This window comes from Bos javanicus, chromosome 8 (genome assembly GCF_032452875.1).
Source record: "Bos javanicus breed banteng chromosome 8, ARS-OSU_banteng_1.0, whole genome shotgun sequence".
Classification (NCBI taxonomy): Eukaryota; Metazoa; Chordata; class Mammalia; order Artiodactyla; family Bovidae; genus Bos; species Bos javanicus.
The window spans coordinates 70,135,069-70,159,188 of record NC_083875.1 but is presented as its reverse complement, the minus strand read 5'-3'; the positions used below and the strand labels follow the sequence as shown (position 1 = coordinate 70,159,188).

General features: G+C 38.7%; 1 protein-coding gene across 2 annotated transcripts in view; it reads right to left on the bottom strand.

Annotated features, from left to right (window-relative positions):
• Nucleotides 1–24,120, bottom strand: part of PIWIL2 (piwi like RNA-mediated gene silencing 2) — an 82,125-nt gene that overhangs the window by 15,991 nt on the left and 42,014 nt on the right. For both annotated transcript variants that reach the window (XM_061425836.1, XM_061425837.1), the window contains exons 13-20: nt 23,309–23,398; nt 21,713–21,853; nt 18,007–18,120; nt 16,731–16,919; nt 14,424–14,525; nt 13,733–13,849; nt 13,064–13,152; nt 12,087–12,192 (exon numbers count right to left, since the gene is read on the bottom strand). In XM_061425836.1, coding sequence (XP_061281820.1) covers nt 12,087–12,192; nt 13,064–13,152; nt 13,733–13,849; nt 14,424–14,525; nt 16,731–16,919; nt 18,007–18,120; nt 21,713–21,853; nt 23,309–23,398 — 948 coding nt within the window. The remainder of the gene's footprint in view (nt 1–12,086; nt 12,193–13,063; nt 13,153–13,732; nt 13,850–14,423; nt 14,526–16,730; nt 16,920–18,006; nt 18,121–21,712; nt 21,854–23,308; nt 23,399–24,120) is intronic.

The window sequence follows — 24,120 nt, the reverse complement described above, 5'->3', positions numbered from 1 at the left end:
TTTCTTCATGTGGATACAAGTTACTGTCTATGTCATTTCATTTCTACATGAAGGACTCCCTTAAGTACTTCTTGTAGTCTGCTAGTGACAAATCCCCCCAGCTTTTATCTCAGAATGTCTTACTTTCTCCTTTAAAAAAAAATGAGATATAAATTACAAAAAATCACCATTTTAAAGAGTATAATTCAGAGATTTTAGTATACCTATCAACACTACCTATTTCAATAATATTTTCATCACCCTGAAAAGAACCTTGTACCCATCAGCAGTTACTCCCTATTCCTGCCAGCATTCTCATTCTCTGGAAACCAGCAATCTCTGTTTTGTCTCTACAAATATGCCTATTCCAGATATTTCAGATATGCATGCTAAGCCACTTCAGTAGTGTCTGACTATGTGGTAGCCCACCAGGCTCCTGTGTCCGTGGGCTTCTCCAGGTTAAGAATACGGGAGTGGATTGCCATGCCCTCCCCTAGGAGATCTTCCCAACCCAGAGATGGAACCTTCATCTCTTATGTCTCCTGCATTGGCAGGCAGGTTCTTTACCACTAGTGCCACCTGGGAAGCCCATTCATAGAAATGGAATAATATAAATACGTGACTTTTTATGTTTAGCTTCTTTCACTGAACACAATGTCAAGGTTTCGCCTTCATTTCTGAACAGGAGCTTTTCTGGATATACAATTCCTATTCAACCTTCTTTTTCTTTCAGCATTTGCAATATGTCATCTGACTGCCTTCGGGCCTCCATGATTGCTGATGAGAAGTCAGCTCTTAATCAAATTGAAGATGCCCTGAACACAACGAGTGGCTTTCACTTGGTGCTTTCAAGATGCCCTCTTTGTCTTTCAGCAGTTTTACTAGGTTGTGTCTCAGTGTGGGTATCTTTGAATTTTTCCTATTTAGTGTTCATTGGGCCTCTTGGATGAATGATTTTTTTCACTAATTTGGGTAATTCGGGGCTATTATTTCCTCCAGTGTTCTTTCTTCCTTATCCTTTCTCATTACTCCCCTTCTGGGAATCACATTATGTTCATATTGCTATGGCTGATGTTGTCCCACACATCTCTGAGCCTCTGTTAGAATTCCTTATTTTTTCTTTCTTTTCTTCACACTGAATGATATCAACTGACCTACCTTCAAATTTCTAGCTATTTCTTTCTGCCTAATCAAATCTGATGTTAAGCCCCGATAGTGAAATTTTCATTTATTACATTTTAGAATGCCAGAATTTCTATAAGGTTAATTTTCTTTAAAATACCTTTATTCAGATAATCCATGTACCATTTAATTCACCAATTTAAAGTGTAAAATTAAATGGTTTTTAGTGGATTCACAGATATATACAACTATTACCACAATCAATTTTATAACATTTTCATCACATCAACAAGAAGCCCCAGACTCTTAAACTGCCACCACTCTACATCTTTTACTCTCTCCCTAACTTAGCCCTAAGCAACCACTAATCTACTTTCTGTTCCTAAAAATGTGACTGTTCTAAACATTTCTGATGAATGGACTCATGTAATATGTGAATGTGTGGTCCTTTATGACTGGCTTCTTTCACTTAGCATGACATATTCAAGGTCCAGGTATCGCTTGCTGTTTCACCTAATCTATATTTTTTCCTTAAAAATTTTATTATTTTATTTTCTCTTCTCTTGTCTCAATTGTTGCATGCTCTTCTTTTATTCTTTTAGTGGCTACCCCAGAAATTACAACATAACTCTTTAGTGTATCAAAATATATTAGTACTTTCACCTTTTCCTCAATAATTAAAGAAACCCAAGGCATTGGAATTTCATTTACTTCTCCCAGATGTATCTCCAAGATATAATGTTATTGTCATTAACTTGAAATTTATACACACAAATGAATACATATCCATTCAAAAACATTAGTTATTTTAGATGGTGGGCATTCATTTAAATTTATGCCCATGTTTGGCACTTTCATTCCTATTTTTATTCCTTTAACCATTTCTACATTTCTTTCTGGGATAATTTTCCTTCTAGGTGAAAAATGCTCTTTAGTATATGCCTTCAGTGCAAATCTACCAATAACAGAGTTTCTTTTTTTCACCTTACTAAAAGTTACTTTTAGTGGATATCAGATTCTATGTTGGTAGTCATTTTCCTTCAGCATTTTGTAGCTACTCTTTATCTTGTGGTTCAAACTGTTTGACTAGTTCACTATTTGTCAATTTGTCAATCCTTGAAGATAAGTGTTCTTGTTTTCCTTAACAGGTGTGTATATACATAATATGTCTTAACAGGGGCTGCTGCTGTTGCTGCTAAGTTGCTTCAGTCGTGTCTGACTCTGCGATCCCAAAGACGGCAGCCCACCAGGCTCCCCCGTCCCTGGGATTCTCCAGGCAAGAACACTGGAGTGGGTTGCCATTTCCTTCTCCAATGCATGAAAGTGAAAAGTGAAAGTGAAGTCGCTCAGTCGTGTCCGACTCTTAGCGACCCCATGGACTGCGGCCCACCAGGCTCCTCCGTCCATGGGATTTTCAAGGCAAGAGTACTGGAGTGGGGTGCCACTGCCTTCTCTGTAACAGGTGCATATATATATATGTCTTTACTTTCAGCAGTTTTATTATAATGTGCCTGCTGTTGCTGGTACTAAGTCACTTCAGTCGTGTCCAACTCTGTGTGACCCCATAGACGGCAGCCCACCAGGCTCCCCCGTCCCTGGGATTCTCCAGGCAAGAACACTGGAGTGGGTTGCCATTTCCTTCTCCAATGCATGAAAGTGAAGAGTGAAAGTGAAGAGTGAAAGGGAAGTCACTCAGTCATGTCCGACTCTTTGCGACCCCATGGACTGCAGCCCACCAGGCTCCTCTATCCATGGGACTTTCCAGGCAAGAGTACTGGAGTGGGGTGCCATCGCCTTCTCCGATAATGTGCCTAAGTGCACTTTTTATATCTTGCTTGGGATTTGACAGATTTCTTGTCTCTATGACTTGATGTGTTTTCTATCACTTTTAGAATGTTCTTTACCATTGTCTTTTCTGCCCTCTATTCTCACTTACCTCCTTCTAGGCCACTTATGTGTGTATTATATTTTAACTCCGTAACTCCCATGTCTGTTGCCTTGTTATATTTTCTAATCCTCTGTATCTCTGTGAAATTTATTTTTTTATCTATATTTTAATGGTCTCTCTATTTCCTCAATTAAGCCTAAACTAAGATTACCCATTGTTATGCACAAAGATATGTTTCTCCAAAATTTGTGTGTTGAAGACCTAATCCACTATACCCAGAATGTGACTGTACTTGGAATATCTATTTAAAGAGGTTATTCAGTTTAAATGAGGTCACAGGGGTGGGCCCTCATCAAATATGACTGGTGTCTTTCTAATAAGAAGGGACTGGTACACAGACATACATGGGGTGAATATTATGTGACACAGAGAGAAGACAGCCATCTTTAAGACAAGAAGAGAGGCCTCAGGAGAATCCGGCCCTCTAAAATAGCACCTTGATCTTAGACTTCCTACCCTACATAATAACTGTGAGGAAATAAACTTTTATTGTTTAAGCCACTCAATCCATGGGATATTGTTATGGCAGCCCTAGCAACCTAATGCACCAATTCATTGACTGTTTAATTTTGGTAAGCATAATTTTTAGTTCTATAAATTTCAGTTTTTTCCCATAGGACTCCCCAAGAATTCTTTGCTAAAATTCTTAATGTTATCTTCCGTTTCTCTGAATTTATTAAGTGTAGTTATTTTAAAACCTATCTGATTACTCATCTGGCTGAATCCTCTGTGTATCTGGATCAATTATCTGTAGATCTTCTTGGTTTTTCAGTTCCTTCATTTTCTCTTGTATCCTTGGTTATTATTTACTGATTGCTAGATACTGCAGGAAAAATGTGATGCCCAGGATACTACTATCTTCCTTCAGAGGATTTTTATTTGCTTTTGGCAAATGGGCAGTAAAGCTAGCAGTCAGAGTTTACCTGAATCCATATTCAAGAACTGAAATTAATTTAGAGTTGGTCTACCTACAGTTCTTCTTTATTCAGTCTGCAGCCCTTCAGATTCACAAGTAATGGGGAGCAGACTCCAGATGACACTGACATGGGGGCCCAGGCCTCTAGCTTTTGATTCCTAAAGACTTCAAAAGTGCTTTACAGCTTTTCAGTGTTTCAGCTGCCTCTTCCAGAATTAGCTTATGTCCCTAAAGAAAAAGAACCCAAACGCAGCTCTCATCATCTGTGTTTCAGTCTATTTGTATTTTCACCTACTTAGTCTTTCTTTTGAATTAAACTCAAATTATATATATGATAAATATGATATATATATACACACATATGTATGTATATATATATTTTGAATGCATATTTATGTATATGTGTGTATGTATATAACTATATCAAACACACATGTATACATATGAGTGTGTAATATTCCTTTTAAAAAACTGAATGCTAACATAGCTTAGACACAGAATACCTCACTTTATTGTGCTTTACTTCTTTGCATTTTGCAGATATTGCATTTTTTACAAATTACAGGTTTGTGTCACTTTGTGTTGAGCAAGTCTATCAGTGCCATTTTTTCAATACATTTTAAAATGAAGATATGCATATTTGTTTACTGAACATTTAATAAGATTACACTATAGTGTAAAGCTAACTTTTATATGCACTGGGAAACTAAGAACTTGTGACTCATTTCATTGCAGTACTAGCTTTACTGTTGTAGTCTGGGGCTGAACCCACAATATCCTATCTCTGAGGTATGCTTGTATTTACATTATTGTTAAGCAACTAATACAAGTAATGCGGGGCCTGGAACGATGTTTTTAACACAGAGAAGATTCAAGTTTGTTTCTTCCAGGTACCTGGAGTATTTGCACTATGAGAAACTTGGAAACACTAGCACACCAGATCATCATATGATTCAAAAATTTTAAATAATGCAAAGGTGAGCTACAGTTTGCTTTCAATTACTCTTATTCCTAGAAAGTAGCCCCTTGGGGTCCTAAAACCAAATGATGGAGGTTTTCTAGTGCGATCTAGTTTTAGGGGCTTCTAAAGTCTAATGACTGTCCACCTAGAAAAATACTTGCACTTGACAAAAGCAGACTGTCAAGAGCATTCCTCAAGAAATGCTTCTTGAATGAGAAAGTAAGGACCTCTGAAAAACCGTTCAACCATAAAAGCAACACGCATACTGCACAAAGGGTCAAAAGCAACTCTTTTAGGGCTGTGAAAACTAACTAGAGCTTGAAAGAATCTGAACCGCATTTATTCAATAAAACTGTCTGGATCTTGAGCTTTGTGGTGTTTTAACTTGTTTTGTTATATCCCTGTTTCTTTGCAATAGACCACAGTAACTGTAAAAATAATCCAGCAATCGCTGGAGGATGCAGAACATTCAAAGCATTTGAAGAAATTCTTATCCTGTCATTAGCTGATCACTAAGCTAAACTATTTTATTTATTTTAAGCCATGAAATTAAAATATGCTTACTTCTTGGAAGGAAAGTTATGACCAACCTAGATAGCATATTAAAAAGCAGAGACATTACTTTGTCAACAAAGGTCCGTTTAGTCAAGGCTATGGTTTTTCCAGTGGTCATGTATGGATGTGAGAGTTGGACTGTGAAGAAAGCTGAGCACCGAAGAATTGATGCTTTTAACTGTGGTGTTGGAGAAGACTCTTGAGAGTCCCTTGGACTGCAAGGAGATCCAACCAGTCCATCCTAAAGGAGACCAGTCCTGGGTGTCATTGGAAGAACTGATGCTGAGGCTGAAACTCCAATACTTTGGCCACTTGATGCGAAGAACTGGTTCATTGGAAAAGACCCTGATGCTGGGAGAGATTGGGGGCAGGAGGAGAAGGGGACAACAGAGGATGAGATGGCTAGATGGCATCACCAACTCGATGCACATGAATTTGAGTAAACTCCAGGAGTTGGTGATGGACAGGGAGGCCTGGCATGCTATGATTCATGGGGTCGCAAAGAGTCAGACACTACTGAGTGACTGAACTGAACTGAACTGAAGCTAAACTAAGGGGAGATTTCAGTGACTACACACAGTTTAGATTACCAAGATTACAGAATCAGGCCAGGAAAGTCATCAAACAAAGAGCAACAACAGTCCATGGGGGTGCAGATCTGACTTGCAGAGTCATCAGCATTATATTAAAAACGTCTAGCTTTCAATTAAAAAATTATGAAGCATGCCAGGAAATAGTAACGTAAAGCCCATTCACATGAAAAAATGTAGTAAACAGAAACTGTACTGGAGAAGCCCAGACATTGGTTATACTAGACAAGGACTTTAAACCAATCATTTTAAATAATGTTCAAAGATCTAAAGAAAACTACATCCAAGACTTTAAGGAAAATCTCACACACAAAAAGACTACCAATAAAAATACAGAAATTATAAGAAAGGGGCTGCCCTGGTGGTCTACTGGTTAAGAATCTGCCTTGCAATGCAAAGGACACTGCTTCGATTCCTGGTCCACAAAGATCCCACATGCCTCAGAGCAACTAAGTCCATGCGCCACAACTACTGAGCCTACATGCAACTACTGAAGCCCATGTGCCTAGAGCCTGTGCTCTGCAACAGGAGAAGCCACTGCAATGAGAAATCCACATACCGCAACAATGAGTAGCCCCTGCTTACCACAAATAGAGAAAGCCTGCATGCAGCAATGAAGACCTACCACAGCCAAAAAATAATATTTAAAAAAAATTGTAAGAAAGAACCAACAAAAATTTTGGAGTCAGAAAGTATTAAATGAAATGGAAATGAAAAATTCAGTAGAGGGGCTTAAGAGTAGATAATCCAGTATGAGAAATAGAAAAAAATGGAAGAAAAATAAATGCAGCCTCTGAAACGCAGTGCAACACCATCAAGCATAACAACATACAAATAATGGGAGTCTTAGTAGCAGAGGAGAAAGGGAAAGGGGCAAAAGTGTATGTGAAGAAATACTGACCAAAGATTTCCTAGTTTGATGCAAAAATCAACTGACACATTATATAAGACGTAAAATATCAATTAGGATAAACCCAAACTTAATCTGCAACATCAGCCCTTCCCTGGGTCTCCAGCCTGCTGGCCAACCCAGTACATTTTGGACTTGCCAGCCTCTGTAAGTTACATGAGCCAGTTCCTCAAAATACACACACATACACACACATATTGTATTGATTCTGTTTCTCTGGAAACCCTAATATAAAATTATCACAAAGAAAGAGGCACACCATAGAACCACACAGGAACAATATTTTGTGTACTATTGAAATTAATTTGGTATTAACATGAATGAGACTTATAAAGTCCAACACACTTTCACCATAAAAACACTCTCCCCATTAGGAACATAAAGAAACTTCCTGAACATGATAAAATGAGTCTATGAAAAGCCCACAGCTAACATCATGCTAAATGGTTAAAGACTTAAAAGTATCCACCTAAGAGCAAGAAAAAGATAAGGATGCCTGTTTTCACCACTTCTATTAAAAACTGTACTGGAAGTTAGAGCAATTAAGCAAGAAAAACAGATAAAAGGCAACTAAATTCAGATGAAAGAAGTGTGACTATTTCTACTTGCACATAATCGATTCTATACACAAAAAATCCATAAGAATTGGGGGGAAAATCTACTAAAGCTAGTAAGTTTGGAAAAGTTGAAGAGTTGAACATTAATACATAAAACAGTTAGTTCTAAACTCCAGCATGAATAATCCAAAAATGAGAACTATTCTATAACTGTAGCATTCAAAAGACTAAAATATCCAGAGTAAATTTAATCAGGGAAGTATAATACTTGTACACGGAAACTATAAAACATTGCTGAGAGAAATTAGAAACAACCTAAATAAACGAAAAAACATCCTATGTCTACATACTGCAAGAGTAAATTTAAGATTACAATATTTCCAAAGTGATCTATAAATTCAATGCAATTGCTATCAAATTTCCAATGGCCTTTTTTGAAAAAAGAAATGAAAATGACTATTCTCAAATTCATATGGAATGCCAAGGGTATCTGAATAACCAAAACAATATTGAAAGAAAAAAAATGGAAAACTCAGACTTCCTAACTTCAAAACTAACTAAAATGAAACAATATAACCAAAACAGTGTTACTCTGACCTAAGGATGACAAATAAACCAAAGGAATAGAATTGAGAGTTTAGAAATAAACCCAAACAGCTTTGTTTGGCCAACTGAATCTTAACCAGGATGCCAATACCAGTCTGTAAAGAATAGTCTCCCCAACAATAGGTGCTGGGAGAAGCAGGTAACTACGTGCAAAAGAGTAGAGCTGGACCCCTGCTTTACTCCATACACAAAATGTAACTCAAAGTGGATCAATGACCTAAATGGTAAGAGCTAAAGCTCTAAAACTACTAGAAGAAAAACAAAGGTGTAAATCTTTGTGACTTCAAATTAGGTAACAGATTCTCAGACTTGATACCATAAGCACAAGGAATAAAAGAAAAAATAGACAAATGGGACTTTATCAAAATTTAAACTTTTGTGCATCAAATAACATTATCAAAAAAGTAAAGAAACTCTACAAAATGGGAGAAAATATCTGCAAATCATACATCAGATAAAAGTTCTGTATTCACAATATATAAAACAAAAACTCTTACAAGTCAAAAATAAAAAGACAAAGATCAATTGAAAAACAGGATAAGGACTTGAAAGGACTTCTCTAAAGAAGATATACAAATGGACAATAAGCACATGAAAAGATGTTCAACATGGTTAATCATTAAGGAAATGCAAGTTAAAACCACAGTGAGATTCCACTTCACAATAGTTACAATTAAAAAATGGAAAATAATAAGAATGGTAGCTGAGGATAAAGAAATAAATGGTTGTGCAATGAGGAAATTACAGTATTACACTGGTCTCTTTTAAGAGTCCCAGAGAAGAGATGATACTGTCTGTTAGCTCAAAAATACCAGATGTCTGAAATCGCAAATGAACTGCTGTTTTCAGAACCTGATAAAGTTGAATGTAAGCCTAAATACTTAAGTGGCATGCCTGTGGGAGATACTTTAGTCTTACAGTATAATGATGAACTGGACTAATTATTCATGCCTATGAGGGTCTCTACTAATGTGTCACTATTGACTCTTACATTTCAGGTTATATCTACCCATCACCCTGCATTGTGATGTGACACTAATCTTGTTGGTAAGATTCATCTATACCATGTCTTGTGATAATACTAATGTTGATAATCACATCATGAGAAATGCTGGACTGGATGAAGCACAAGCTGGAATCAAGATTGCTGGGAGAGATATCAATAACCTCAGATATCCAAATGATACCACAGTTACAGTAAAAAGCAAAGAACTAAAAAGCCTCTTGATGAAAGTGAAAGAGGAGAGTGAAAATGTTGGCTTAAAACAACATTCAGAAAACTAAGATCATGACATCTGGTCCCATAACTTCATGGCAAATATCTGGGGAAACAATGCAAACAGTGACAGACTTTATATTTTTGGGCTCCAAAATCACTGCAATGGTGACTGCAGCCATGAAAGTAAAAGATCCTTGCTCCTTGGAAGAAAAGCTATGACCAACCTAGACAGAATATTAAAAAGCAGAGACGGTACTTTGCCAACAAAGGTCCATCTAGTCAAAGCTATGGTTTTTCCAGTTGTCACGTATGGATATGAGAGTTGGGACTATAAAGAAAGCTGAGCACCGAATAATTGATGCTTTTGAACTGTGATGTTGGAGAAGACTTTTGGGAAAGATTGAAGGTGGGAGGAGAAGGGGACGACAGAGGATGAGATGGTTAGATGGCATCACCGACTCAACGGACATGAGTTTGAGTAAACTCTGGGAGTTGGTGATGGACAGGGAGGCCTGGCGTGCTGCAGTCCATGGGGTCGCAAAGAGTCAGACACGACTGAGAGACTGAACTGAACTGAACTGGTAAGCAAATATACTGGGAAGTTGGGTTAAAGCCTCCTCAGGATGTATAATACTGATGGAAAAATAACTGCTCGGAGGAAGAACAGGATTAGCAAATCATAAGCTAACTCCCATGCTAAAGAGTTTTGTACAAGTTTATTTTAAGGTACAAACAGAATTCGGAGTGGGTTGCCATTCCCTTCTTCAGGGGATCTCATGACCCAGGGATCGAACACAGGTCTCCTGCGTTGCAGGCAGATTCTTTACCATCTGAGCCACCAGGGAAGCCCAATAAATAAGAAGGGAATAATAATTAGTATAGAAGTTTGAGAATACAAGTAAGACTTTTTAGAGCATATTAGCTTTTTCTTTAAGTCTACCCGTACCCCAAACTGACCCCTCCAAAAATTCACAATGTTACTACTTGGCTCATAGAAATGCAGTAGAAGTGACACTACATGGATTTTAAGGCTAAGGTATACAAGGCAACACATTTTCCACCTGGCTCTCTATAGTCTCTTGGAATGCTCAAGCACTGAGCCCAGCCACCTTGCTTGAGGAAGCCTAAACTAGCTCATGTGAAAAGACCACACGAAGATGACCAAAGGGAGAGGAATGGGAGCCCACTGTCCAACTTCCTGACAGTGAACATCATAAATGCTCACTGTATGTCACTAAGTTTTAGGGCATTTTATTACACAGCCATCAATAACTGAACAGGGCTCAAATAATTTACAACCTAGAGGGAGAGATAAATAAAGATACAAACAACTAACAAAAAGCAGGATGTGATAATCACCATGCAGAATGTAAACAGAAGGCCTTGAGAGAGGACCATAAAAAATCAGTCTAGCTAAGCATGGCTCAGCTGGTAAAGAATCTGCCTGCAAGGCAGAAGACCTGGGATCGATCCTTGGGTTAGGAAGATCTCCTGGAGAAGGGAAAGGCTACCCATCCCAGTATTCTGGCCTGGAGAATTTCATGGACTGTAAAGTCCACAGGGTTACAAAGAGCTGGACACAACTAAATCACTTTCACTTTCTTTCAAGGGACAGAGCAGACCGGGGAATAAGAGGCTTCACAGAAGCAATCTTCAAGCTATGGCCTAAAAGACACATAGAACTTTGCAGGAAAACAACAGCAATAAGAAGAAGGAAGGTGCAGGAGAACCTGGTAACAAAGTAGCATATCATGGAATTCTTCAGAGACAGAAACTGAATTTCTGGTTTACTGTCTAATATTGAAACAGTATTAAACTATTTGAAGGACACTGTAGGAAATGTTACTCTAAAATGAAACAAGGCAGAGTTCTTGAGATTGACCTTAATCATGAGAAATTATTAGATTTCTTGCTGTTTAATCTTTATGCAAAGGGCTAACTCTGACCCCTAAGAAATGAAAGCCACTTATCAGTGCTTCCTTTGATGTACGGGCCAAGGCAAAACTCAGTACCTCGCTTGCTCATTGTCCCAGACCTAGTATCAGCTTAATGACAGCAATTCTCCACACTCAGCATTCCTTGGAGTTCTAGGGGTGATTTTCAGGGAGGCACTGATCTTGAACCTAAATGAAAAGAGCCAGGGACTAATAACAGCCATAAAAAGCTGAGAAAATTAATAAGCTGCTTTAATCACTGAAATTTACCCTGACTTTTCTGATAAGGCCCTAAAGATTATATTTATAGGCAACAGGCCGATAAGCCAGGAAATAATCATTACTTACCAAACCAAATCAAAGCATGAGCTCTTCAAGCTGCTCGACAAGTAGAGGCACGCAGTCTTTCTGCGCTGCTTGCTCGTGGTCTGTTTGGGAAACTCACCTTCGATCTGGGATACCTCTCTCTAAATCAGTACCTGCGTGCTCAGTCGCTTCAGTTGTATCCAGCTCTTTGTGACTCTATGGACTGTGGCCCACCAGGCTCCTCTGTCCATGGGATTCTCCAGGCAAGAATATATGGAGGAGGTATGCCCTCCTCCATGGGATCTTCTCCATCCAGAGATTGAATCCGCTTCCAACCTGCATATCCTGTGTCTCCTGCACTGCAGGAGTATTCTTTACTTGCTGAGCCACTGGGGAAGCCCCACTAAATCAGACTTCCTCTTAAAATGATCAGGAAGGCAGTCCTTAAAAACCCTGATACTTTAAAACTGCTGTTCTCCTCACCTCATAAAACTTCTTTAAGGAGCCCACCAGGCATAGCTTCAGGCTATCCACAATCTCCTGATGAGGCATCTGGAATACCACTCGTGAATACCATTTTGTGAGGGTGCTGGGGCAGAGGTGGGGACAGAAGAAAGAGAAAAGATGAACACACATCCACAGAGGAAGGACTAGATCTGAATGTCAGCACACACAGGCTTCTGCATGTATCAGTCACACAAGTACCCAGCAAATGCATTTATGTTACATGTAAAATCACATGCTGATGCAAGGAAAAGATACATGTAAAGCAGCTACAGAATATAAATAATTGTGAATATTTGCTACCATACTGCTTTTAATTGAAAAAAAAAACAAAACCCTAGATATCCACCTACAGAGGATTAAATAAATAGTGCTGTAGCATATTATAAATTCCATGCAGCAATTAAAAAGAAACAACGGACATTTATTTATATTGATATGGGAAAATGTCCAAAATAAATAGTTTAAGTACACAAAAAATGAGGAACAGAATATATAGTAATATGCCACTTGTGTGTCCACCAGCTACCTGGAAGTGTTAATATGTACATAAAAGAGAACCTAAAAGTATATATATGCCAAATCTTTGGTGGTGGTTAATAAAAGATAAGCCATGAAGAATTTTCACTTTCTCAATTTCCAGAGATTTTTACATAAGCAAGCTTCATTTTTATAATCAGAAAAAACAAACAAAATCCCTCATTTCTCGGGGGGAAAAATCCACTACCACCAAGACACAGGCTCCATTCTGAAAGGGATCACACTGCAGCCAGGGAAGAAACTTAAGACATGTGACAAGGAATTGCACAAATTAATACTATAGGAAGAGAGAGAAGGAAGGATTTTAGTGTACTTTTACTACAATATTGAATACTCAAAAAATTTTATGGCTTTATAGTAAGACTAGGTGTTCAAATAAGGTAACCAAACACAACAGAGCCAGGAGTGGCACTCACAGATTGATGCTTGCGACGAAGCCAACCACGGAGCGCATGCCTCTGCTGGGGTCATGGTAAACATCCATTCCAATCACCATTAACTGTTTCTGGGTCAGAAAGCAAAAAACAAACCAAAACATCCAAGTAATCTGTCACCCCACGTTGAACTGTTGTCTGAACCCCAAAGCAACATATGGAAGTAAGTTCTGGGGAGAGGGGGAGAAAGGGTGCAACCAAACTGAAATTTTTAAACACTGTGAACATAGTCAGAGATTGTCAAGATCAGGGATTGGCAGACTTTCTGTAAAGAGCTAATCAGTAAAGACCTTAGGCTTTGTGAGCCACACGGTCTCTGGGGAACTATGTAATTCTGCCACTGCAACACACAAGCAGCCACAGGTTGTAGTACATAAAGGAGTAAGGCTATGTTCCAATAAAACTTCATTTAAGGACAGTGAAAACTGAATTTCACCATTTTCACGTGTCTGGAGATATGTTTATTTTTCTCAACCATTTAAAAATGTGAAAACCAGTCTAAGCTTTTGGCCTATACGAAAACAAGCAATGAACCATTCTGATTACAAGGCAATGAGAATATGGAAAACTCTGGGAGGAAATTAGGAAAATAGCCAGGCAGGACTGTTTGGGGAGATGAACTGAATGAAGACATATCTCAGCATCACTCACCAGAGGAATATCTACTCCCCAGAGCTCACCACCCAATTTACAGTTAATCTGAAGTAAAATTTTCTGGGCCACACTTCGAAGTCTGGTGGGCTGACCAATGGTTCGGACATTGATGACCTGTAATACAGGGACCAAAAGATATGGGGAAAGAGGACACTAGCAACCTTTCAGACAACATAAACTACTCTAAAGCAAATACTACATTTGCTCAAGAAACTCCAGCTGGCAGATCATTTACTTTGCACTAACAGTTCTAACTCTAATTGGGTCTCTAGTCAGGCATGCGTGTACACACATGTGCACACAAAATGAAAATGAAAACCAAAAAACCAGCCAATAAAAACTTTCAAAAATATCTCATGCAGAGTAAAAAAAAAATTAATCTCCATAGGAAAAGCCAGCTTTCCCCTTTCAAAGGGACGCCTATACTCTCAGAACCCAGTCATGTGAAACAACCTGGTGACTTGGCTGTGAACAAGCACAAGTGCTCATGTGGGAACATGAAAGCAGTATTTACAAAGAGCATCTGCTATTCCCAGGTTACTCTAATAGGAGAAGTTTCACCAGCTGGGTCTACACACGCTGGCTTCTAATGGTGACTTCAGTCTTTTTGAACAGATTTATCCCGCTTTTCCAAGCCTCAAGGGATGTTAGAGTTTCCATCTGCACCTCCTGCCTAGCTCCCACTCACCTGTGAGGGTACAGGAGTCTGCACACAGCACAGCTTTTTAATGGCCCCGTAGAGATCATCACGTGTACCCATGATGATGCAAACAACCATCTGTATCTTCCCCTTGAGGAGATAAAGTATATATAAGTCAGGCTTTGGAACTCTGAGGGGACCCTGATAGGGTTCTAGTCAGGGGCAGTTCAAGAGTCTGGAAAGCCAGAGGACCTTTAGTGTATAATGGGGGCTGAAACAAAGATGGTGGACATTCCAACACAGACAAAGGTCCTTGAACATGAATGGACCTTTGGGTTCACATTTTTTGGGTTCCAGGCTTCTTTGCTTAGCTATGTAACATGCTATGTTAAATTATCTAGAGCTGGTCCTGATTACCTGACTTATTCATTAGGAGACTTAAGATGCTTGCAAAAGACCAGACTTAAAAATATGAAAGGGTTTCTTATTAGTTGATGCTTTTAATTCCCGACATTTTTTTTTTGCCACTCTCATTAGTAAACTAAGTGCCTTATGACATTCATGCCACAGAACTTTAACTAGGAAATAGGGAATATAATATCAGAAGAAAGGATTCAGAGCCAAATGCAGAGGAAATGAAGTCACTGCCAAATCCATAAGATCTTCCTAACTCTCTGATTATGATAGAGAAAAATATTGCCAGCAGCTTATCTTATATCAGTATCTTCTACCTCTCACTACTTAAGAGATCTGATATTAAAAACAAGGGATCTGACTTCCCTGGCAGTCCAGTGGTTGACTCCATGCTTCCACTGCAGGGGGCTTGGGTTTGATCCCTGGTTGGGGAACTAAGGTACCACATGCTGTGCAGTGTGATTTTAAAAATTGAAAAAAATTAAAGTAAGAGGGGAAAAAAAAAAAAAGAGGCTCTTTCAAAATGTGAATAAAGGAAAGCAGCACAGAAGTAAAAAATCTGCCAACCTTTTATGCTACAATCAGAAATCAATAGTATACTATTCCAAACCAGATTAGTTTTAAATTAAGATCTTTCAGAGGACACACATTCCAGCAATCATATCAAAGAACTTCCAAAGTCACAGAGAACAAAGGCTGTACACTGTGAGCCTATGGGCTGGATCTAAGAAATGGATGTGGTTTTTTAGTCTCTATAATGAGTCACAAGTCTTTTTTACATTAACATTTAAACTGCTAGGTAGATATACAAGTGCAAATCTAGATTTTTGGCTTCTATTGAAAAACAAATTAAAAATCAATTTGACAATGCTGGGCTGTTATCTGCAGTCATGGGATTTACTCTCTTTATTCACTAGAGTTCCCTCCTGGCTCACTTCACTCTGGCAGACATCTGAGTTTATGACCCTGAAATAAAGAGAATAATGAAACAGAATGCCCTAAAGATGACAGATAATAAGACCAATATGACCAAGTAAGACCAAGTTACATTAGGAATGTAACTCATATCCATGTCAATATCCATGAAGATTGTTGGCAGTGCACTCTCATAAAAGGACCATGCCAAGGAACATGAGATGGGGGAGCGAGCGGAGGTACTAAGCTGGACTTTTCTTTTGAAAGCAAGGCAGAATTTATCAGGCCCAGGGAAGGCCACTACAGAATAAGAAGACATGGAAAGTCAGCAAGAAAATACAAAGAAAGGGAGAACATGAGTGTGCTGCTACAGATGATACACCCAGAGTGGTGGATCAAGAGCAAGTCATGACGCGAACATAACCTAATTCTAGTACTGATCTCACATGAACTGACTCTTCAATTCAAGGGCCAGTTATCTCCAAAATTTTTTGCCTGCTTTTGCTCTCTCCTTAATCTTCTTCCTCTGTTTTATGTACAGATAAGAACTGTAGGCCTGAACTACTAAGCTGTGAATACTATGACCTGCTCAGCTCTAGTGATACCATTCGGCTATCAGGAACAAGCTGATAGGCCCCCTGCCAAGTTCATCACTGGAGCAATTTGAATCTTAAGCCAGACCAGACTGTGACAGCTCAGTACTGAATCGTCCAAGATAGCACCTGGCCCAGGAAACTGCTTTCTGAGCACATGTTCTATAATGATAACAAACTGAAGTTAAGTCAGCTATTCTCTCGGCCAATTACATGAGGAACAGAACACTAGAGTGAGTGAGAATGCCAACACAGGCGAGAAGCAAATCCAGCCAAAGGGCATGTAGACTACTCTGTTAATTGTTTCACGTGCATATGAGTAAGACACAGGTTCCTGGACACCATCAACAGCAGACCAACAACCAGGGTAATATAAAATCAAGTATTCAAGTATTTCAAAATGGGCATCCAGAAAATTCAAGTTAATTTATACCTCAACCCCCAGCATGGATTGAATGGTTCTGACATAGGTCTCTATGCGATCATCCTTCAGTTCCACCCAGGCTGGTGGGCTCATACGCATGCCAATGGGGCCAGCTATCTTCTCCAACATGTTCACCAGCTCTCGGGCTTGATCCATTGCTCTCTTTGGGTAAAACAGTGCCCAGAAATGCATGGGGACCTAGGAACAACCACAAGCTATTTTTTAGTACTTCCCATGACATCTCCAACACTCCAACATCATTTCAGGAGATGTTACTCCAAAGAACAAACTGCTTTTCACTCTGCTTCAGTCCTGTCTTATCTAATGCCAATTACTAATATAGATGTGTGTTGTAAGTACATTGTGGCAGGCTCACAATGGAATACTATGCAGCAATGAGAATGGAAGCTCTATAACTATACTTAATGATATGGAGAAACTCATCAAGCAAGGTTGAAGAAAGGAAGGCAGACATCAAAGAATATATACGGTATGGTTCCATGTATATGTTACATACAAACATGGCTTTAAAAAATTCAATGCTGTCAGAGGTCAGAACAGTGGCCATTTTGGGACTATGTAAGGGTAACAGGTAGTAGTAATTAGGATCATGGAGGGAAGAGTCTGGGGCACTGGTAAAGTTCTGCTTCTTAACCCAGTATTGATTACTCAATTTGTGAAAATTAATCAAAACTGAATCTCAGTGAACTCCAGGAGTTGGTGATGGACAGGGAGGCCTGGCGTGCTACAATTCATGGGGTCGCAAAGAGTCAGACACGACTGAGCGACTGATCTGATATACATAAATGTACCTTTTCTTTAAATATATTTCCAAAAAACATTTTAGAAACAAAATGTGTATACTTTATGCATGGCCATAGCAACCAGGTTAGCAAAAAAGATTTTAAAATAATTATAATACCATTTTTTTCTTTAGTTGACTTGGTAGGACACTTTTAATTTTACTTCTTTCACGGAAACTGTAGGGGAAAAGAGGAAGGAAAGAGAAAGGAAGAAGGAAGAACAAAGAGCAGTTGGCAATAGGCTGGCACTGTTATGAATTACCACAGCAATTTATTTCTTTGTCCTGAATCTATGGTCAAGCAAAGGGCTTACCTCTAACAACTCATCAATTTGCTCTTGTTTGAAGGACCTTAGTTAAGTAAGTAATTCCATGGGAATTCAGTTGGTACTTCCTCTCAAAAAGAGGACAACTAAATAATTTCTGCTTCCTCACACTTCTAGGAATACTGGCCCTCTCTTTACCACCTCACAAATCACTTACAGTCAAGATGGAAAGGTCTCTGGTTACTTCCTTAATCCAGTTTAGTTCCGGAGATGTGATAAATGATATATTTCTTAAGTTAATTCTTTCCATTGGCAGAACACGTCCTTCAATCTAAACAGAAAATAAAGCACCTATGACACGAACCATCTGCAAACATTAGTTAGAAAAATGTTCAGAGGCTTGGTCTACTCTACTATATACACCTGTTCCTGTCCTAACTTCTGAAAATGGTAGAAAAATGCAACTGTTAGCAGTTAAGAATCCATGTCAATAAAATTCTGAACACACACAGTTTTGATAGGCACTGCCCTTTAATTCGGAGAAGGCGATGGCACCCCACTCCAGTACTCTTGCCTGGAAAATCCCATGATAGGCTGCAGTCCATGGGGTCGTGAAGAGTCGGACACAACTGAACGACTTCACTTTCACTTTTCACTTTCATGCGTTGGAGAAGGAAATGGCAACCCACTCCAGTGTTCTTGCCTGGAGAATCCCAGGGATGGGGGAGCCTGGTGGGCTGCCGTCTATGGGGTAGCACAGAGTCGGACACAACTGAAATGACTTAGCAGTAGCAGCAGCAGCAGCCCTTTAATTACTGAAGCTCCCAACATGGTCCCCAAGAAAGGGATCAGAAAACATTGCGTCTTTAGAACCAGAGAATGAAGGTAAAATGCCTATAAATTCAAGGTGAACAGGAAAATAATATTTAGAAAAATTTAAGTAGAAAATTAAAGAGAAAATGCTGTAATAAGACTAAACATAAACTATTATACTTTATACAAAAGAAAAACAGGAAAAAAAATTCATATAATGAAAGACCAAATTAAAATGAAGAATAATAAATAAATCAGATCTAAATATCCAAAAGTAAGAAAATAACTAAATTGATATATCTATATGATGGATATTTTGTGACCATTACACTCACTTTCTAAGTGCACTTAACATAATCCTGTTTTTGCAAAAAATAAACAGCAATGTATACATTATAAAAACTGAATTGAAGAATGAGTCAAGAAGATCCCCAGAAAAAGAAATGGCAACCCACTCCAGTATTCTTGGCTGGGAAATACCATGGACAGAGGAGACTGGAGGGCTACAGTCATGAAAGAGTTGGATACAACTTAGTGACTGAACAACAAAGGAATCAGACTCATCTTTGCTTATGAAAGCAAAAAACTGCTGAAAATTTCTGGAGGGCAAAATACCAAAAAGTACTGGAAACATAAATATATATGTCCACTGACCTAGCAATTTCACTTCCATAAATCTATGAAAATAAACATCATGTACAAAGATATAATTATAAGGATGTTCACAGATTTTCATAGGAAAATGCTAAATTCAATTTGAATGTAAAAGAGTAAGAAATTATTAGTAAAATGAATTATCTGTTATCCATTAAAATATTCAGAAAAATATTAAATGACATGAAAAAACATTACAAATAAACTGAATAAAAAAAGAGGAAACCTCAGTGTGTATGCCCAGCAGTGGGATTGCTGGATCATAAGGCAGTTCTATTTCCAGTTTTCATTGCAACACTGTTTATAATAGCCAGGACATGGAAGCAACCTAAATGTCCATCAGCAGATGAATGGATAAGAAAGCTATGGTACATATACACAATGGAGTATTACTCAGCCATTAAAAAGAATACATGTGAATCAGTTCTAATGAGATGGATGAAACTGGAGCCTATTATACAGAGTGAAGTAAGCCAGAAGGAAAAACACCAATACAGTATACTAACGCATATATATGGAATTTAGAAAGATGGTAACAATAACCCTGTGTACGAGACAGCAAGAGAGACAGTGATGTATAGAACAGTCTTATGGACTCTGTGGGAGAGGGAGAGGGTGGGAAGATTTGGGAGAATGGCATTGAAACATGTAAAATAGCATGTATGAAACAAGCTGCCAGTCCAGGTTCAATGCACGATACTGGATGCTTGGGGCTAGTGCACTGGGACGACCCAGAGGGATGGTATGGGGAGGGAGGAGGGAGGAGGGTTCAGGATGGGGAACACATGTATACCTGTGGCAGATTCATTTTGATATTTGGCAAAACTAATACAATTATGTAAAGTTTAAAAATAAAATTAAAAAAAAAGAGGAAACCATTTAAATATATACCGCATGTGAGTATGTGCATGCACATATACCCAGACCAAAAAAACTAAAGGTTATATACCAAAATGTTAACAGTGGTTATAGGTATTCTGATATAGCATGACTACAGATGAACATTTTTCTTCTTTGGCTTAAGTTTTCTACATCTTCAAATAATATTTAATAACATGAACACATGTTCAAGATACAATAATACATGAAAAACAAGATGCAAAACCATATATAGTATAAGCACAATTTTATAAGAAAAGATTCATTCTCACAGGAAAAAAAGTTTATGGAAACAAAATATACTGAAAATAATACTATCTTTTTTTATGTGCCTAAAATAAATCACTAAGATATTATCTTTGGGCAATGAAACTACTGATGTTTTTATTCCCTTCTTTACATTTTCTACGATATCCACATTTTCCTTATAGACTTTCCACTACTTTTGTTTAAAAAAAAAAAGAAAAACAATTTTGGGACTTCCTTGATGGTCCAATGGTTAAGAATCTGCCTGGCAATGCAAGGGACACTGGTTTGATTCCTGGTCTGGGAAAATCCCACATGCCTGGGGGTATCTAAACCTGTGCACCACAACTACCGAGCCCATGTGCTGCCTGTGCTGAAGCCTGCATGCTCTAGAGCCCACGCTCTGCAACAAGAGAAGCCACTGTAAGGAGAAGCCTGTGCACCACAACAAAGAGTAGGCCCGCTTGCTGCAACTAGAGAAAGCCTGCGTGCAGCAACAAAGGTCCACCACAGCCAAAAAATAAGATAAATATTAAAAAAAAATTTTAACAAGGAGTCAGTTCAGAGGGAAAGAGAACAAAAGACAGAATCAATTATTAGTATTTTAGGTATAACCTAGAGAGAAAAGTAAAAAAGCAATAAAAGCTAGTATTTACTGAACACGTGCTAGGTGTCAAATATTATGCTAACGATTTTACCATGTAATTCTGTTAACTCAATATCATCTTTATTTAACAGATAAAGAAACTATGAGATGCTAAGCAATTTGTTTCAAGTAACCAACAAGGCAAGAGGCAGAATTGAGGTTCAAAGCCAAGGACTTCACCAACTCATGCTGCCTCTGCACTGTCTCACGCTGCATAAAATACAATGGAGTGGACTCAGGCAAACTGCAGGCACAAAGGGCCACGTGAAAATTAAAATGTACAAGTCTGAGACTTTATGCCTATGAAAACAACAATAGTAATACATTCAAAGAAACACAAGTTAATCATTGGGAAAGAAAAACTTGCAGGGGGGGTAGAAAAAGACATAGAACGTTAAGAGTAATTTGGGCTGGAAAACTAAAAATGAGGTAAATTTTGAGGGTCCATATTCCTTTTGCTTGACTGGAAACTAACAACTCAGATCCTGGGAAATACAGAAGATAATCTGTAAGAGCTAATAGCAAATTAAGTCAAGGAAATTCAATTATGACTAGGACAAAATAAAAAGTATAATAATAAAGCAAAAACTGTAAAATAAAGACAAGATAGGAAGTTATCACCTAGTCTCAGAAAGCTCTTAATTCTTTGTAATGATATTTCCTACCATCATATCTTCCAGTTTACCTTATGTACATCTTTCTGCAGATAGAGTCCCCAACGTGTCAGTTCATTGTTAGCTGTCTCATTTTTCGAAATTCTCTGTAGCAAGCATTCCAAAGCACTATGGTGCTGTTTGGGGCTCAGGTTGATCTGTTGGGTCAAATCCTGAATAGAATCAAAATGGAGATACTAAGCTATTACTTCTCTAGTATGAGATTAAAGAAACCCCAATGCAGAAAACATTTCCATAGAAAAATCTTTTTCCCACTAAAATCTGTAGAAATTTTAAAGTGTCTCCAAGGACTTTATTATAATAGCTCATGAAAGTGAATGAAGTATAAGGTTAAAATTTTAGCCATAAAAGTAAGAATTTTTTTTAATTGAAGTATAGTTGATTTACAATGTTGTGTTCATTTCTGCTGTAGAGCAAAGTGATTCAGTTACACACACACACAGATACAAAGTATTTAAAATTGTCACTGTTTCTTTCTCATGACATCTAAATCTTATTCTCTTTCTCAAAGCCATGTAAGGAGACTTGACTATACCTATTAAACATCGGGGCAGAAAAATGCCCTATGCCAGGCACGCAGGCAAACGTAAAACACATCTGGTCTTATACTTCATGTCATATGATACTAGTCAGTTAATGTCACTATAAAACACTTGTTTGGTCCAGGGTGTGACCCATAATAGGTGTTTTCTAAATATTTATTGTTGAATGAACATCTAATGGGATGAAGATTCAGAATCATGCAAGTGAATTCTTTCTTTAGCTTCTGGAACTAATGAACTGTGCGGCTGTTGCTCCCTGCGTGGCAGTCATTAGGGCAGTGAGTCTATGGGGCTATATAGATAGCTCTGTGATCATAAAGTCATTAGGTAACTGGGAGTTGTAAGGAAGAGCTTTGACCTACATACTGAAAGCAGAAGTATCAGAAGGTAAACATGAAAGAACTCTCTTATAGGAATTCACTTTAGCTCTTTACGATGTTACTAAAAACAATTCATGGCATCTCAGACAAGCCCAGGGGTCCAAAACTGGGACAGACAAGGACTGAGACAGAGGCAGAAGAGCAGCATGCAGGTGGAAAGACCCAAGCAGACAGTATGGAGGTGGAGCCCTCAGGGTCTGGACCCTCGCTACTGCACACACCTCTGCCTCCCAGCTACTGTGCCCTACATGAGACCTCCAGGACACCCAAGCACCACAGCATGAACTTCTATCCTCTAATTTCTCCCTCCAACTTGCTGACTTTTTGCTACATTATTTCCTCCATCCCTTCAAATAAACTGAAGGCTTACAGAAATGTTAGAAAAATTCAGTGCTCTCAAAGAACATCATTTATGGTCACATGACCAGCCTACAGTCCCCCATTAGATTGGGGAGGGTGATGCTAGAACTATTTGTATCCTTTTACCTTATAATCCAGTCGTTCTACTATTGTAACAACATTCCAAAGAAAGCTCTGGTCAGCTCTTTCCCAGTGTGTGGGAAGAGACACATATCACGCTTATGGAGAGGAAAAATGAACCTGCCCAGGTGATGACGCAAATCTGGCCCAGTGCAAGCCATATCTCTATCAAAATGGTCTTGGGTTCAAAGCAGGCCCTTCTCACCTTCATGGCTCTGAAGTCCTTCTTCATCTTCTCAGGGATTCCAGTCATGAAGGAAAGCTCAGGGAGCAGCAGGATTTCACTTTTTAGCAACTTGGAGGAGAGAACAGAGGGAAAGCAAGGCAGTCAAAGAGGATCCTGTTCCTCTGACTGGTATAAGACTTTAGCAGGCCCAAACTGGTCCCACAGGGGTATAACAGGCACTCTTAGGAACATAAGACCCCAGAGAAGAGGGCAGGAAACACGACCAGTGTTTTATCCTTTTCTCACTTGGGTCACAATTGGTCACAATTGGTTGCACTAGGTAAAGAGAAAAATATTAAAACTGTCAAAAGCAGAGGGAAAACTAGAAAAACTAGAACTGTTTTTTCACTTGGGCCTCCAAGTAAGTAGGTGGATATCACACAATATATCCTATCAAGCTGGTGCCTCTGTCTCATCTTAACCTATTTTGATCTTCAGTCTCCACTCTGAAGACAGAGGAGTTAGGTGTCAAGGTATTTTTCCCTGGTCCCTAACCCTGTTAAAATGTCTCCAGCTTCTCTAAATGGACCCAGTGTTTCAATCTTCTTTAGCAGTCAATTCTCCTTATTCCTAACCTAACTCATTCTTTGGATGTTTAGTTTCTCACTAAGGGGTCTTCAAGAGTACCTCTGGGTATAGGAGACAGACAAAGAATGCACAGCTTTCCCTAACCACACTGTAATCATAGCCTCATGGCTCCCAGAGCCATGAAGAACGTGAAGAGTGGCTGATGGGTAGAGAATCTGGCTGGAAGCATCAGCCTGACATGCACCACCACCACCACCACTCAC